General features: G+C 34.6%; 1 protein-coding gene across 5 annotated transcripts in view; it reads right to left on the bottom strand.

Annotated features, from left to right (window-relative positions):
* The window catches only part of LOC145671312 (uncharacterized), a 220,144-nt gene that overhangs the window by 180,171 nt on the left and 24,333 nt on the right, over positions 1–15,640 (bottom strand). For 2 of the 5 annotated variants that reach the window (XM_081740290.1, XM_081740289.1), the window contains one exon: positions 12,161–14,818. The exons of 2 other annotated variants lie outside the window; for them this stretch is intronic. In XM_081740290.1, the coding sequence (XP_081596416.1) occupies positions 13,843–14,818 (976 nt within the window). In that variant the 3' untranslated portion in view covers positions 12,161–13,842. Of the gene's footprint in view, positions 1–12,160; positions 14,819–15,640 lie in introns of those variants that run through there. One more of the 5 variants, XR_014128503.1, reaches the window with a different exon arrangement.

The following is a 15,640-nucleotide window of genomic DNA, read 5'->3' as shown; positions in this document are numbered from 1 at the left end:
CACACTGTATTCTTCTAAAATGTACAAATTACAAATAGACCCTTACAACAATTTCTTTCAGTAATATAAAATATAGTTATTATTATTAGAAATGAATGTCACCTCTTAACGCCATCGAAGTTACTTTTCCTCTTTTCTCGAAAACTACACATAATAATTTTACCCTCAAGCATATTATCGCATCTAGTCGACGTGATCTGTCGACTGTATATGTGTTATATGGGAACATAATTTTAGTTCAACAGAAATCAACATTTCAGATTTTATGATAATGTTACGCTGTATCTCGTTAGTTATACTGTGCCGTTATCTTTCTACAATCATTATGAAGGTAGTGAAAGACTGTACCAGCGTCACTTCAATAATTGGAATGTTTTTCGTAGCGCATCAATTTTTAGGTTTACAAATTAATTGACCTTTCTTCATTTCCTTGGAAACTACGAATGAGTTTTCTACTCATGCATATTATTTTGTTCACTTCAATAAAATACAGAGTGTTTCAAAACAACACCAACAATGTTTGGAAGGTTATTCCTGACACCAAGATAAGACAAAAAGTATAGACCAACCTGGGTTCATAAATGCTTCTTTTCAGAGTTACAGGCTGTTGAAAACACGAAAAAAAAAATGAACTTTAAAGGTCCATGGCTCCAAAACTATGGGACCTACTGTAGTTGGGGCAAGACTTCACTTAGAAACTAGCATGTGTCCTATCCAAATATCGAAGTTTCAGAATTCTCCGGCATTTCCACAACACTTTTTATAGAGCTAGTTGGAGAGTACTTCAAATTGTGCCCGTAGCCAAACTAACTTTATAAAAATTGCTTCGTGAGTACCTTGGGATTCTGAAACATGCATTTTTGGATAGTGCACATATTAGTTCTTAAGTGAAGTCTTGATCCGCCTACAGTAGGTCCCATAGTTTTGGAGCTATGGACCTTTAAATTTCATTTTTCCATGTTTTCGGCAGCCTATAACTTCGAGAGGAAGAATTTGTGCACCCATGATGGTCTGTACTTTTTGTCTTGCTTTGGTATTAGGAATCACCTCCCAAATGTCGGTGTTGTTTAGAAACACCTTGTATATACATTTATATATGTCTCATGTTTGGACATTTTGTTTGGGTTAACTCTAATAATACTGCATTGTTGAGTTTATAAAATACGAACAAATTTGCCTGTCATTTTTGGGAGAAATCGTCCTGGGAAAACTCATCCTCAAAAAATATCCCTTGCGGGTTTTAAAGAAAAACGAGTTAGAAATATTAACAGGTTCTTAATGAAGTATATACAATATGAAAAAAAATCTCCTGAATTGTTTTTGAGAGAATCGTCTGGAAAAACTCACTCCGAGATTAAACTACCCCTTACGAATTTCTTTAAGGAAAAATGAGTATATTGTCAGATTATTAATTTAAATTTATCATGAATATTTATTCATGAAATACGAACAAAATCGCCTTAGTCGTTCTTGAGAAAATCGTCTGAAAATAACATCCTCAACAGTAAGTATAATTACCACTTTTGCATATTTTCCAGGAAGAAAGGCTTGTACCACAGTACAAGATTTTTAATGAAATATTAATGTATGGAATATAAATAAAATCGTTACGGCACTTTTTGAAAACCGCATTTTTTAAATTTACATCCTTCACCTAACTACCATTACTTTTGGAGGTAGGAAGAAAATTGGAAAATCGACCCTCATCGAAAATCTCACAGTTTACGTTTCAAATTTGATGCGGAAACGTTACTTTAGAGCTAGAAGTATCAATTCTACAAAAATAATTATTAAGACAATCGGCAGAGAAAGTGCAACTACATCAGTCTGGCCTCCTTTGCTGGTACGAGTATCAAGTAACTTCAAATTACTTGAAAGATGGGAGGGATTCTTATTCTCGATCAGGGTGTAGCTAAATTTTAATTTCACATTACGCACGGCTTGATTCTACCTATTTCTAAGAATCCTATATTTCTCAAATTTGTCTTTTGATTTGGGTAGATTTAATTTATGCACTTCCTTCAATTTACTATACACTCTGTCGCGACAAGCCATTAAGCTACAAATTTCATCTGTAATCCAGGGCAAAGGAGAACGAGAAACACGTTTTTCTCTCTAGGGGACATGAATGTTCTGGAGATACATAATTAGCTCATTTAAATAACATAGTTTGTCATCCACAGAAGGAAAAGAATTAACTAGATGCTAAGGCAATAACGCAGCATCACGCAAATGCTTCATTGTTAATGTTGGCTAAGTTTCTGTATAAAACGACTATTGGTTTGAATTTGGGTGTCTTAAAAGAATACATAAGAAATATACATAAGAATACATAAGAAGCAAATATACATAAGATCATGACGTGAAATGCCAGGTACTGAAAATTGACCGAAATGCAGCACTCTAACAATATGAGAAATTAAGTCAAGAAGTGAATCTGGGGTAGTCGTATGAAACGAAGCTTCGAAAGGTCAAATGGAAAAAAAAATTAATGATGAAATAACTTCGCGGAATCTTTCTACTTCAAGCTTAAAGGATAATAAATCAAAGTTCATGTTTCAAAGTATCAGACTATGGATATAAAGTGGTGAGATATGTGAAATATCTTCGAAACTTTTGAATGATGCCTCTGGTGGGCAGTACACACATGCCAAAAGTAATTTTTGATTCTCAATATATATCTCAAGAATGATGTACTCCGATTCCAAACTATAATGAACAGCTGACTGACAAAGAATTTTTGCATCGGTGTCATTTGCGCGATCATTTCGGATAATTTTGAAGTTACTTAAAAATTATCAGATCATTAGAAAGAGTTGGCTTCCTCCAAGTCTCGGAAACTAATATAGCATTCAGATTCAGAACGGAATGAGAAAGAACTTGAGAATCAGTATAATAACTGACAATGCTCTGCGCATTAATGTGTACAGGATTTAACATTGATCGCTTCGGTTTAGTAAGTTCTGTTTGCGAAACAGGGCTACTTAGCGCCCTCTTGAAACACTTGGAAATAGGAGACCTGTAAAGAATTATTGTCCTCAAAACCAGAGGGACATATTTTATTTAGCTCGGTTAAAACGAGTGAAGAGAAGCTATGTTTGTTGCTCATATTGTCAGACATTGTTTTCATGTGATATCGAATAATTCAATACAAGGCATTGCGAATAAAACATAAAGACTAGAGAAAATATAAAACGAGGGTAGAATATAGATGTATTATTTCCTAGTACTTCAGTACACGGGTTGTGCCTGAGAAGCACGCAGTAAGAATATATTTTTCCCTTTTTTCAATAGAAGGAAGGTGTATACTATTGTGTCACTCGGTATACCTTTCTTTGCAGTTGCCGAGAGTAAATTAGCTCATATTTTTATAGTTAGTGTTCTTTTGACCCGACGTCAATATCACTATTTGTTCAGCAAATATTACACTTAGAAGGAGGAGGCCAACGAAACGTCGCACAGCTGGTGCTTGAAAACGCTGCCAAGTTGGATCTATGATCATTTTAACTTTTTCTTCGTTATCTGTAGAATCACTTCCCGAAGTTTTCCGGTCTTTTTCCTTCCACCTGATATATATATATATATATATATATATATATATATATATATATATATATATATATATATATATATATATATATATATATATATAGTGTGTCTATGTGTCTAGGTATGTATTCAAAAATTTACGATTTTCACACATAGCGTCAATTGTCCATTATTACGTGTCGCCACGTTTGGCCTAATCCTCGTTTCGCCTAACCAATTATCTGACACTTTTATGACAGATAAATGATAAGATTTGTGTCCGCCATTTTAGGCGAAATAAGGATCCTCGTTTGGCCTAATCCTCGTTACGCCTAAAATGGTGGACAATAAGAAAAAACCGTGCAAATTCAACACAGGGAAATTATATAAGAGAAAATTCCCTAGTATATAAAGAATTAAGAAATGCAAAATATATAGACTAATATTATATTAACTATTTTCGAGGAGTTAGGATTACCAAAACTTGTTTATGTATTTACTAGGACCATGGATATATACGAATATATATAAGTAAGCGAATAGCAAAATCCGTTAAATTCACATTTTAAAATTTGTGACAAATCGAGAAAAACTGTTTAAACACGTCATAATTGTAAAATAACATTAGAAACTAGAGAACATTAAACAATTAAGAATAATGTGAGTGTTGGTCTGTGGAAAGCTGTATAATCACATTAGTCTGTGAATTGCGTTTAGAAAATAGTTTGGATTTAACAGGTTTTGCGTATGTAAATGGAAATAACAGCTTTTGCATCTGGACTAGCGGCCATTTTTGTTGAGGCTCAAGATACAAAACCTATCAAAAAGAAAGGGAGCCAGAGTCAGAAATCAGTATTATGCCTACTAAAATATTGGGGAAGGGGGGAATGTATTATCAACTATACATTGCACCAGATTGGCACAAATGAATATGGATACATAAATGCATTAATTTTGTTCTAAATTGAAAACAATGGACTCAAATGCGCAAAGAAATTGAGTTATGTAACCTCCTCTCCATCATCATCTACTAAATGGAAATCCATATCGCCGTCGTCCTCTGGTGCATCACCATTTTCTCGGTTTTCTATTCCTCAAAAACCTCTTTGTAAAACGTGAGCTTTGAGCTGCTTTCAATCGTCAAACCCTTCGTAACTACAAGCGGAGTTAATTATACCTATCTGTATACATTTCTAAACTGAATGACTATATTTTGGAAGAGTTTGTAACTTTTTATGTACTAACATAGGGTGAATATTAATTTGCCAATTATCCCAATATATGAATTTGAAATATAGCAAAACAAAATGTGCAAATGTTGAGTTTGAGCAAAACAGCGGCAGAAGGAGAATCAGAAATGGTAAATAAGTGGCATTTTTAAAAAAAACATGTTGTACCAGAAGCATGTTAAAATTTTGAATGATAATTGACACGAGACATTTTAAGAAAGAGGTTCTGCTGAAGCTGAAGAGGCTGTTTAGAGAAGAACCTAATTTAACAATGTTCTGTTCAAAGTAAAGAGTTACCCTGAAATACAAAACAAACGACTTTTAAGCATAGGATAGTCCACTCACCTTGTCTTTTAGGCTACATTTCGTTTCAGTTTTTCATGTGTCTTGTACGTTTTCTAGACAATTTTGGTGTTGTCTGATAACAAAATTATGATCATCGCTGCTTAGAGTATCGTTTTCTTTCGATTTTGCATGCATTTGTCTAGTAATTATCAGAGAAAAGAATATAAGCACAGAAAAGTTTCACGAACAATTAGGTTAAGACATATAGTGTCTTCATTTTCAGTCCACGGTGCGCGGTGATTCAGTAGTAGAGCGTTCACCTCCGGTGCTTGGGGTTCCTAGTTCGATCCCAGCTCGCGCCGTGTGGACTTTGTGGTGGACAAACAGCGTGCTCATGGGTTTTCTCGGGGTTCTTCCGTTTCCTCCCACTTTCTTCATTCCACCATTTCATTCATTTCTCATCATCACCGTCTCCTTTAGCCTAAACGGCATAACCGTGAGACTTAAAACTAAATATTTCATTTTTTTTTTCAATTTTCAGTCCAAAAAAAATGAAAGCACACACTTCAAATCCTGCCAAATAAAATTTCGAATGATTTACGAAGAGTTGCAATAAATATTCAGATTACTAAACTCATATAGTTTAATCTGAACTCAAACTCATATACTAAACTAAATTCAGATAATCCTATACAGTACGAAACCTCAAATTGTATGAAATATGGAATTAACCGGGTTTGATCCTGCTTTTCTCATGAGGTTATTTGCAGATTTGGGATTTAACAGTTCATGAAACTGAATATGGAAGAGGAATTTAACTGGTTTTGCATCTGTTGTCATGATGGATTTAACAAGTTTTGGTAATTGACACATATTTCAATCTCAATTTTCAACTAGTTAAAATGGCTTTTTCTACTGAATACTGTTTGGAAATAATAGCTTTCCAACTAAGGTTTCCAGAGCAACCACTATCTCATTTTTTTTAAGTGAATTTGACGGGTTTTGCCATTGGCCTACTCATATATCGCATATATATCGACACGTTCTCTAACGATCCAAACGATTTATGGTATGGATTCCAAATCTTAAGAATATATTTCATCTCAGCTTGAGTCTTCTATTAAAGTAAGAACTAGTACAACTTTCGGTTTCAATATTGATTTCTAAATATTTAAAATCGTAAGAGATAACGAGAAATCGTTTATGATGACAATTCAGCTTCCGATAAACAGGTTGCATGTCTCACACTATCACTCTATTCCTGCCGTAAGTTATAGATATATTTCCGGTTTCAATATTGAATCTGCATAATTTGGAAATCTACAGTAATTTAACAATGTAAAAGAAACTCACATGTAAGGGAACAAGGTATAAATGTTTTCATAACTTTGCTCACTGCACCGAACACCAGTAAACCTTAGCCAAGACAGACACCCAACTGAATAAGGGGTTCAGCCAGATAGTTAGTAGACAACGTTCGCTTCATCGTATGGACTTCGGAAGCCGATAACCCACGAGGTTACTACTTGTCATTATATGTCACTACCGTTAACGTTTTACACTGGCAACAGAATGCTGTGACTGGACCATAGAAACGAGTAACATGGTGCGATGCAGGGTTGGCAAAAACCATGTTTAAAAAAACAAAACAATAAACCTGTTTTTTATGTTTAAACCCGGTATTTTTTGGGTTTGAACCAGGTTTTTTGTTTAAATAATTTGCTGTATGTATTTATATCACATATATAGAGAAATAAGTTTGTTTCATCCTGGGTTATTGTGCAACAACCGGGTTGTGCTGGAAGAGGTCACATAAGCTTAAAGCGGAATCAAACCGCTTCTCGGCTTACATCCGAGAGAAATTGTCCTCCATTTGAACTCGAAACCGGGACTAATTGACCACAAATGCGATATGTCTGCCGACTCACTCATGAACGACTCCTGGTAAAAATACGTTGTGCTGATCTTTAGGTACTTGTTAATGTAACTGTCAAGAGTCATTTCAGAAGGACAAAAAGATAACCAGTTGCACAAGTGAAACCATTATACAGAATTACATATGGACAATTTCAAAATGCTGCAGAGTACAGAAGAGCTGATATAGTCCAAATTAGTTCATTACGACTTATATTAGTCCAAGTTAAAGAAATACAACGAGAAGAAGAAGAAATAGACTTAATTTGCATATCAGTAAGAAAAGTGAATAAAGATACGAATTATTTGAGTCCACTTTGGCTCTGACCTATTTATACATAAACAAATACCAAAGATACTTCTGATTTCAATAAATGGCTCTCGTGGAATTTGTATGAACCCTCCTCCCCCCAAAACTACAGCATTTCGATGTATTTTATCAATAGTAAACATTATTAGAACGAAACAATATTTAGAATTTTTCTTTGATTGAAATTGCATAACAATAATAACAAACTATTTAAAAATCACAAAAGAAGCATTCATAAACTTATAAAAAAAATACAAAAGTTGCTTTTCTAGTATAATCTTTTTGAGTAATGAATGGGAAATTTAGGTCTGAATATAATACGAATAATATACGGGAGTGAAACGTAATAACCCATAAGTGTGTGTTCATCAAGATTTTACGAACACTTACACTTTTACGAACATTTTTCGTGTTTTGCTTTAAACCAGTTTTATTTATTTATTTCTAACAGCTGGTTTAAACCAGCAAACCCTGGTGCAATGAGTCTCGTTTTCAATCTCATCACGCCGATAGTGATCTATAATTTGGTGCCAGCCCAACGAAATCATGTCAGGTTGGAATTGTACAAAATAACGGAGACCATGTTGATTTATAGAGTGTTTTTCTGTAAGTAATGTTTTGGACCTTTGGTACCTACTATTCACTCGTATTGTATCGAAGTGCGAAGATCACCAGAGTCAACTATATCTTTATTTCTGTCATACGAGTGGAAATGGAGTGTACCAGCAGGGCAACTACCCTCGTAACAGATCCCGGTTGGCCACCATCTGTTTGGAGGAGCATTCAACTTCTTCCTGCTGAAACAACCACCGAGAAGCCCGGATTTCAGTCTCATTGTACATCTCAGAGACTTATGCTATGGACATTCCCGGTAGTGTGTGAAACGAGTGGAAATTCAACTCAAAAGTTGTAATTTCAAAAGTATTAATAAGAAATGAAATATATTTTTCTTCTTTCTTTGTCAGTAACACATTGAGATGTTTGAATTGTGGAATTATCCAAAGAGCAATTTGTCAGCAGAGCGATTTGTCACAAATCACTCATTTCGATCACAGTTGTCCATTGTTAAGTTATGAGCAAATTTACGGATCTTTTATCATATGTAGCTCGGAATAGCTACAAATTTCATACGAGTTGTAATTACAATAGAATCACAATAGGATCCCTTGTAATGCATTAACAGTTACAAAAATGCGTTCAAACTGGAATGAAATCTGGTACAATTGTCGAAACACTTTTCGGAAAGCAAATAGTCCTATTACAAATTAGTTATGGGAAAACTAATTTGTATTTCTCAGTTCTTCACATAGTAGGGATTTTTTTTCGAAAAATTTCCCTCCGGTTTTATCTCCGCGATTTTTTCTATAGTCCACCATTTTAGGCAAAACGAGGATTAGGCCAAACGAGTATCCTTATTTCGCCTAAAATGGCGGGAATAAAGCTTATCTTTTATCTGTCATAAAAGTGTCAGATAATTGGTTAGGTGAAACGAGGATTAGGCCAAACGATGCAAGATCCCATTATTATGAGCGCAACAAAAGCAGAATGCCTATTTTTAAACGCCTCGCGTTGCCCTTTCAACAGCGCTGGTATGGAGAAACTGGGATTGCATGGCATGGTATGTAATCAATGGCTCCCTCCGGTTTTATCTCCGCGATTTTTTCTATAGTCCACCATTTTAGGCAAAACGAGGATTAGGCCAAACGAGTATCCTTATTTCGCCTAAAATGGCGGGAATAAAGCTTATCTTTTATCTGTCATAAAAGTGTCAGATAATTGGTTAGGTGAAACGAGGATTAGGCCAAACGATGCAAGATCCCATTATTATGAGCGCAACAAAAGCAGAATGCCTATTTTTAAACGCCTCGCGTTGCCCTTTCAACAGCGCTGGTATGGAGAAACTGGGATTGCATGGCATGGTATGTAATCAATGGCAATTCTTTGAAGGAAAAATCTCATATGCGGCTTATGCCTTTCTAGAGAAATTTAAAAGTGGAAATGGCACACGGTTTTACGCTTCAGTTACATATTTCTTTAGATGTCGGAAAATTATTTATCTCCAAATGTATTCCGGCATGTAAAATGAAGGCTATCGTTACGGTCCACTTACTCTTCCTCGAACTGAAACGACCTTGTGAAACTGCCTTAAAATCTAAAGTTCGTATGATTTTAATCATATATGACGGAATGATCATAATTCTTTAGACAACTTACAACTTACCTAATAAATAAGACTGAGCGACAAAGACGCAGGGGTGGGTGCTGGGGGTTTGGACCCCGAAATCCAAGGTTTCTGTAAATTTAGTCTAATTTTACAAATTTTAATATAATTTCCCTCAATGTTGAATTTGGACACTCAACCTCCTGAAATAAATTTTATGTACGTGTATGTTGACAGCAGGCTCATTAACCTGGACGGAAGTGTAAGAAAGGGGAAAAGTTGGATGTATAGCTCCGGCCCCCTAGAAAAACAAATATTTTTAACACAGCGGTCATTATTTCCTATCATTCAAGGATTTAATGATTTCTTTATTCTTCACATCACAAAGTGATTGAAGCCATAATACGACACATAGATGTGGTACAGTTTAATTTTGGTATATTTTTCTATTTGACTTCAGTTGATCGAGATAAACCCAAGAAGTACCATAATTTTATTAAAGTGTAATACTTTTAAATATATGTATCATTCATCATGCTCCACAAAATAATAGGCATTAAAAATATGAATCAAGCAGCAACTTTGATTTTCGCATTATTACTTGATTGAATTTAATTTTTTGAGCTCCCATGCTTTTTTAAAATGAAAAGAACGTTTTTTCTTTAGTTTAACGGCCCATGCTCATGCATTTTAGGATAAGGGAAATGGATGAATAAAGCAAGTGACTGATGGTGGAATAAGAATGTGAGACGAAACGGGATTGCTCGAGGAAATCAAGACACAACGTTGTCCAATAGACATATTTGGCAGAGGATCGAACCAGAGACCCCACAGACCAGAGGTAAGAGCTCTACCACTGAGCCATTATACCAAATTCAAGGCTACAGAAGAAGGGACCACTTGCTACAGTAGATTAGGAACCGCTACTAGGATTTGTGCTGGAGGAAAGCACTCTAACGTGGATCAAAGTCGTAGCCCATAGCAGAACTCCCTCGTGGCTGTATGCTTAGCATAAGCACCTTTAGCTCGAAAGAACAGGAATCGCTCCCTTGTTAGTCTCAAATAGTCTCGGTATTGACAAGGACGCTAAACTCTAATCCAAACGTAACCAAATGCCTTAGCCACTTGACCACAAAATTGAATATCTTTAAGTGCTATTAGTGCATTAATGCTCTGTTGTATCTCATCAAACGTTTTTATTATTATTATTATTATTATTATTTTTTATTTTACTCAAGTAATATGTCGGGCTGTGGTGGCTCAGTATTAGAGTGTTCACCTCTGAAGAGTAGGGTCCCTGTTTCCCCCTACACCAAGTGAACTTTGTGGTACACAAACACCGTGTGTGTCTGGAATTTTCTGTTTCCTCCCACTTCTCATTCCACCACTTCCATTCATTTCCTCATCATCACCGTCCGCTTTAGCTTATCAGGCATAAACGTGGGTAGTAAAATTAAAAGATTTAATTTTTTCAAGTAACCTTTCACTGCAGCTAAAAGTATATTTCTAGAACAGTTTGTTGTTTGTAAACAATAAATACCGATATTAATCTCTTCCACCAAGCAAAATTGTATCCTTGGAACCTAATGTACAATAAGGAATTGTCATTTTTTAAAATTACATCGTGTATACGAATAATCCAAAACAATGGTTTTAAGAGGTGGCCCTGTGGGAAAATTTTGCCGGTTATTTTTCAGTTCGGACTGTACCAGGTTCATCAGTATTTTCAGAGTGCTACTTCTGTCCTTCGTATATCTTGAGTTCTCCTCCAGTTGAAACCTTCTGAAATCTTCATTCATTTTATGTGCTAAAGAAAAGCATGAACATCAATCTGAACACAAAACTCATAACTAACGTCGTTAACAATTCGGAGATCGTTTTAGAGAACAATTTTCGGAAGCGATACTGCCCTTTTTGAGTTACCGTCGGCCGAACAAACCACCTCGTTCGTGGTGTATTCTGTCATATATATTGGTCCCCGACGCTGGAGTGGGGAATCCCTACTTTCCCTATGTATGCTAAACATAACCGAGTCATTTTACGTTTGAACCTATTTCTCATTTTCACGTCCCCTATTGCATTTCATTTGGTGAATTTCCTCTCTTTCGACAGTCCCCTTGTGCACCTTAGTGTTAGCGCCATCATTTTGGTGGAGAAGGAGAATGACTTCCGTTACATTCGTTTGACCCAACGTCAATATATTTATTTGTTTGGCAGATATTGCACTTACAAAGAAGAGGCTAGCGAAACGTTGCACGGCTAACGCTTGAAAACGCCGCCGCGTTGAACCTACGTGTTCATTATAACCTTTCCTTTTTTTATGTGTAGAATATTCTCTCGAAGCTTTCGGTCTTGTTCCCTTCCACCATATATATATATATATATTTGCTGCATATAAAATATGTGCGTCTGTGTGTCTAGGTATGTATTCAAAAATATATGTTTTTCGCACATAGCGTAAATTGTCTCTTATTATGAGCACTTTCCTAACGCCTCGCGTTGCCCTTTCAATTGCACTGGTACGGTTAAATTGCGCTTGTGTGTCATGGCATCTATTAAATGGCATTTCTTTGGAGGTAGAAAATCTCTTATGCGGCTCATGGCTGTTTATGCATTTTAGTGTAAGGTAAACGGATGAATACAACAAGTCAATGATGATGGAAGAATTTGTGAAATGAGAATGTGGGAGGGAACGAGATGTCTCGAGAAAAAAACAAGACACAATGTTGTCCAGAGCAAAATTTATCCTTGAAACCTAATGTACAATTAGGAATTACTCATTTCTTTATTACAATAATGAATTACTCATTTCTTTAAGTTACATTGTCTAGAGGAATAATCCAAAACAATGGTTTTAAGAGGTGGCCCTGTGTGAAAAATTAGCCCCAGAGCAAAGAAATCTCTCGTGATATTTTTCAGTTCGGACTCAAGCAGGGTCATCAGTATTTTCAGTGCTACTTCCATCCCTTGTATATCTTGAGTTCTTCTCTAGTTGAAACATTCTGAACTCTTCATTGATTCTATTGATTGTGCTAAAGAAACAATATCATATTACATCTATGTTCAACAATATGACTATAGAAAACGTAACTAATGCTTCAAATACATCAGCAATCCAATTTTTGTGCTTTAAATGACCATGAGTTTATACTTCATACTTATATTCCTGAAAACTAGACATATGCATTAATAAATTTTGTAGTTAAGGACCATTCCCATTTTGTAATGAATTTGGTAGTCTTTTGATTGGTACCGTTAATCAGTCAAACCGGAAGAGTCTTTCCTTTAAAACCACTTTAATTATCTGATTATATTCTAGATGCAAAAATACTTATTAACATGCATCAAGGTATTTTTCTCAGTATTCCCACTAATTCAATTACGAATAAATACATTAAAATTTTCATGTATTACTTGCGCTGATTTCAACGACATAATTAATTTTCGAAAGCAAATTTAATTAAGGATTGGAAACATTGTGAATTTGTAGAATTATTTTGGGAACTAGAGGCCTATTATATCATAAAACTTATTATTAATTAAAAGTAAGATTATTCGATTTTTTTTAGGTAATTTGCACATTAACCTTAGAATATTCGTGACGATTAAAACATACGTTAAAATATCCTCTTCCAACGGACATTACTTTTACTTACTAGAAGAACCTATTTTGTTTAATTAATTTATAGATTAACATATTTTGGAGTCACAACTATTTTTTCCCGTAAGTACAAATTAAATATAGTTTTTCATTGTATTATCAAGATTCCCTCGCAAATGAAACTAAATTTGAATAGATTATTTTAACGTCTAGGTAGCAGTGTGTACATTATGAGATGTACATAGGCTTGAAATATTTAGTATGGTTTTATTCTTTTAATCCATCACTAATATCGTCTTTTTAAACAATTTATACCTTTCAAATTACTTCTAGTCAGAAATCTTGTTTGGATTTTCACTTGATATCTCTTGCACATTAAAAGAAAGGGCAGGCGACCGCTTTCTGGCACAAATAAGGACAAATAACTATTCATTTAGCAACGAGCTAGTACCTGCGGTCACATAGATAGTGGTGCCAATTGTGCTTAGTGGTATGGTTAATATATATATTTTAAAATTTGCTATATAAATGAATGCCTCTTTCCTTTGCTTAGAACTATAATGTTCTAAGATAGTAGGCTCACAAAATATATAAAGTAGATATATTTACCTTCCAAGGCACATTTATGTCTGAATCCTGTTGAAGCTAGTATGAAGCTTTTAACCTGCATGTTTATAAAATGTATCTACTGAAGTTATATTTGTCACAGAATCCAACAAAAATGGCAGTTATTTTAATTGTCATTTGTATGCTGTAATATGTACATGTTCATAAGCAATTTCCTATTAAGTGTACTTCAACATTCATAAAAATCTTAAGAGTGCGTTAATATGTGGTTTCTGAATTCAGTTTTAGTACTGAACTGATTTGGGCAATGCTCGCAAGTAAACGGCTTTAAACGAGTATGTGTTAACATATGGATTTTCAAATGAGATTTTCTTCTGCATTTCTTTCCACAGGTTTCGCAAATATAAGGCCATATACCTGCATGTGTTAACATGTGGGATTTAAAAGAAGACATTAGAGTGAATCCTTTTCCACACTGCTCACAAATCTGAACCTTCTCTCCACTATGCTTTAACATATGTCTTTTCAAATCATATTTTTCAGCGAAGCCTTTTCCACAATGCTGACAGGTGTTGGAATTTTGACCCGTATGCGATAAGATGTGCCTTTTCAGATGAAATTTTCTACTGAATGAATGTCCACAATGTGCGCATATATGAGACTTCTCACCTGTATGTGTTAAGATGTGTCTTTTTAAATCACATTTCTTAATGAATCTTCCTCCACAGTGGTCACAACTATGAGGCTTCTCACTCGTATGCGTTAATATGTGGCATTTTAAGTGTGTTTTAGTATAGAATTCCTTTCCACACTGCTGGCAACTGTTAATCCTTTCATTTGTATGCGTTAGCATATGTGTTTTTAAACCAGACTTTGTAGTGAATCCTTTCCCACAATGGTGGCATATATTCGACTTCTCACATTTATGGGACACCAAGTGTGCTGTAAAACCAGATTTGTTACTGAAGTCTTTGCCACACAGTTCGCACGTGTGAAGTTCTTCACCTGTATGCATTGTCATCTGTCGATTGTCACCATATTTTTTACTGGATCCCTTTCCATTCATCCCGCAAATTAAATGTTTCTCCTTCTCCACTGTACGCACTCTTGCTTGCTTTCTCAAACATGCATTTTTACTGTTTCTCCTGCAACATTTGTACTTCTTAAATATTTTAGCTTTAGAGGAAGATGTTTTCGTTTGTGAAATAACCCCGATCCGTGCTCTGAAAAATATAATCTTTATGAAACCAGAAATGAAAAATAAAGTTAAAACAATATCTGGATACCAAACAATAGTGTGTATCATGGAAAGTTCACTCTTTTGTTTTTGATACAGTTATTATTTTGTGAGTTGTTTACAGGTTGCTGAATGTTTCAATTTTAATAATAACCTCAAACTGCGAAACAATTACCTGTACTACTGGAAAACAAATTAGTAACAGATATCCGGAAATTGGAACAGGTTAGGAACAATACAAGAATTTCTAAAGTCAACAATAAATTATATTGTCTTTGTTCATTTAAAAGTTATGAGAACACAAAATAAGTAAACACCGTTAAAGCATAATTTATTTTTAATAATTTCGAGCTTTTGGTTTAGTGTTAACATGTTCTTATATTGTAGTATTAATAGCACAAACGAAATAATATATAAAGCATTAAACATTAATTTGGCAAAACTCAAGAAACATTAGTACATACAGAAGCATTGAACTCTGTAAAATATACACACATCAAACTATATGGGGTTGGCGGAAAGGGGATAATGTTTCAAAAGATGATATTTTATTTTCATTTATTTATTTTAAAATTTTATTGTCAAACTTAGCAATGTATTTTAAACAAATAAAGTATCATTTTATAAAGAACTGGAGTGGAAAGAAAGCAGTAAAAAATTATGTTGGAATACAATGAAAATACAAATAGAAATAAAGCCGCGTATTAAAATACAATTTAAAGTCAACAGTACTGTAAACCTATGCTGCTCATATTTACCTAGACTTTACCAGCGAAAGATAGCAATGACTGAAAGGCTTTTGCAGGCC

This window comes from Thermobia domestica, chromosome 15, assembly GCF_964235325.1.
Source record: "Thermobia domestica chromosome 15, izTheDome1.hap1.1, whole genome shotgun sequence".
Lineage (NCBI taxonomy): Eukaryota > Metazoa > Arthropoda > Insecta > Zygentoma > Lepismatidae > Thermobia > Thermobia domestica.
The sequence above is the reverse complement of the archived record's forward strand: the minus strand, read 5'-3'. Positions and strand labels throughout refer to the sequence as shown.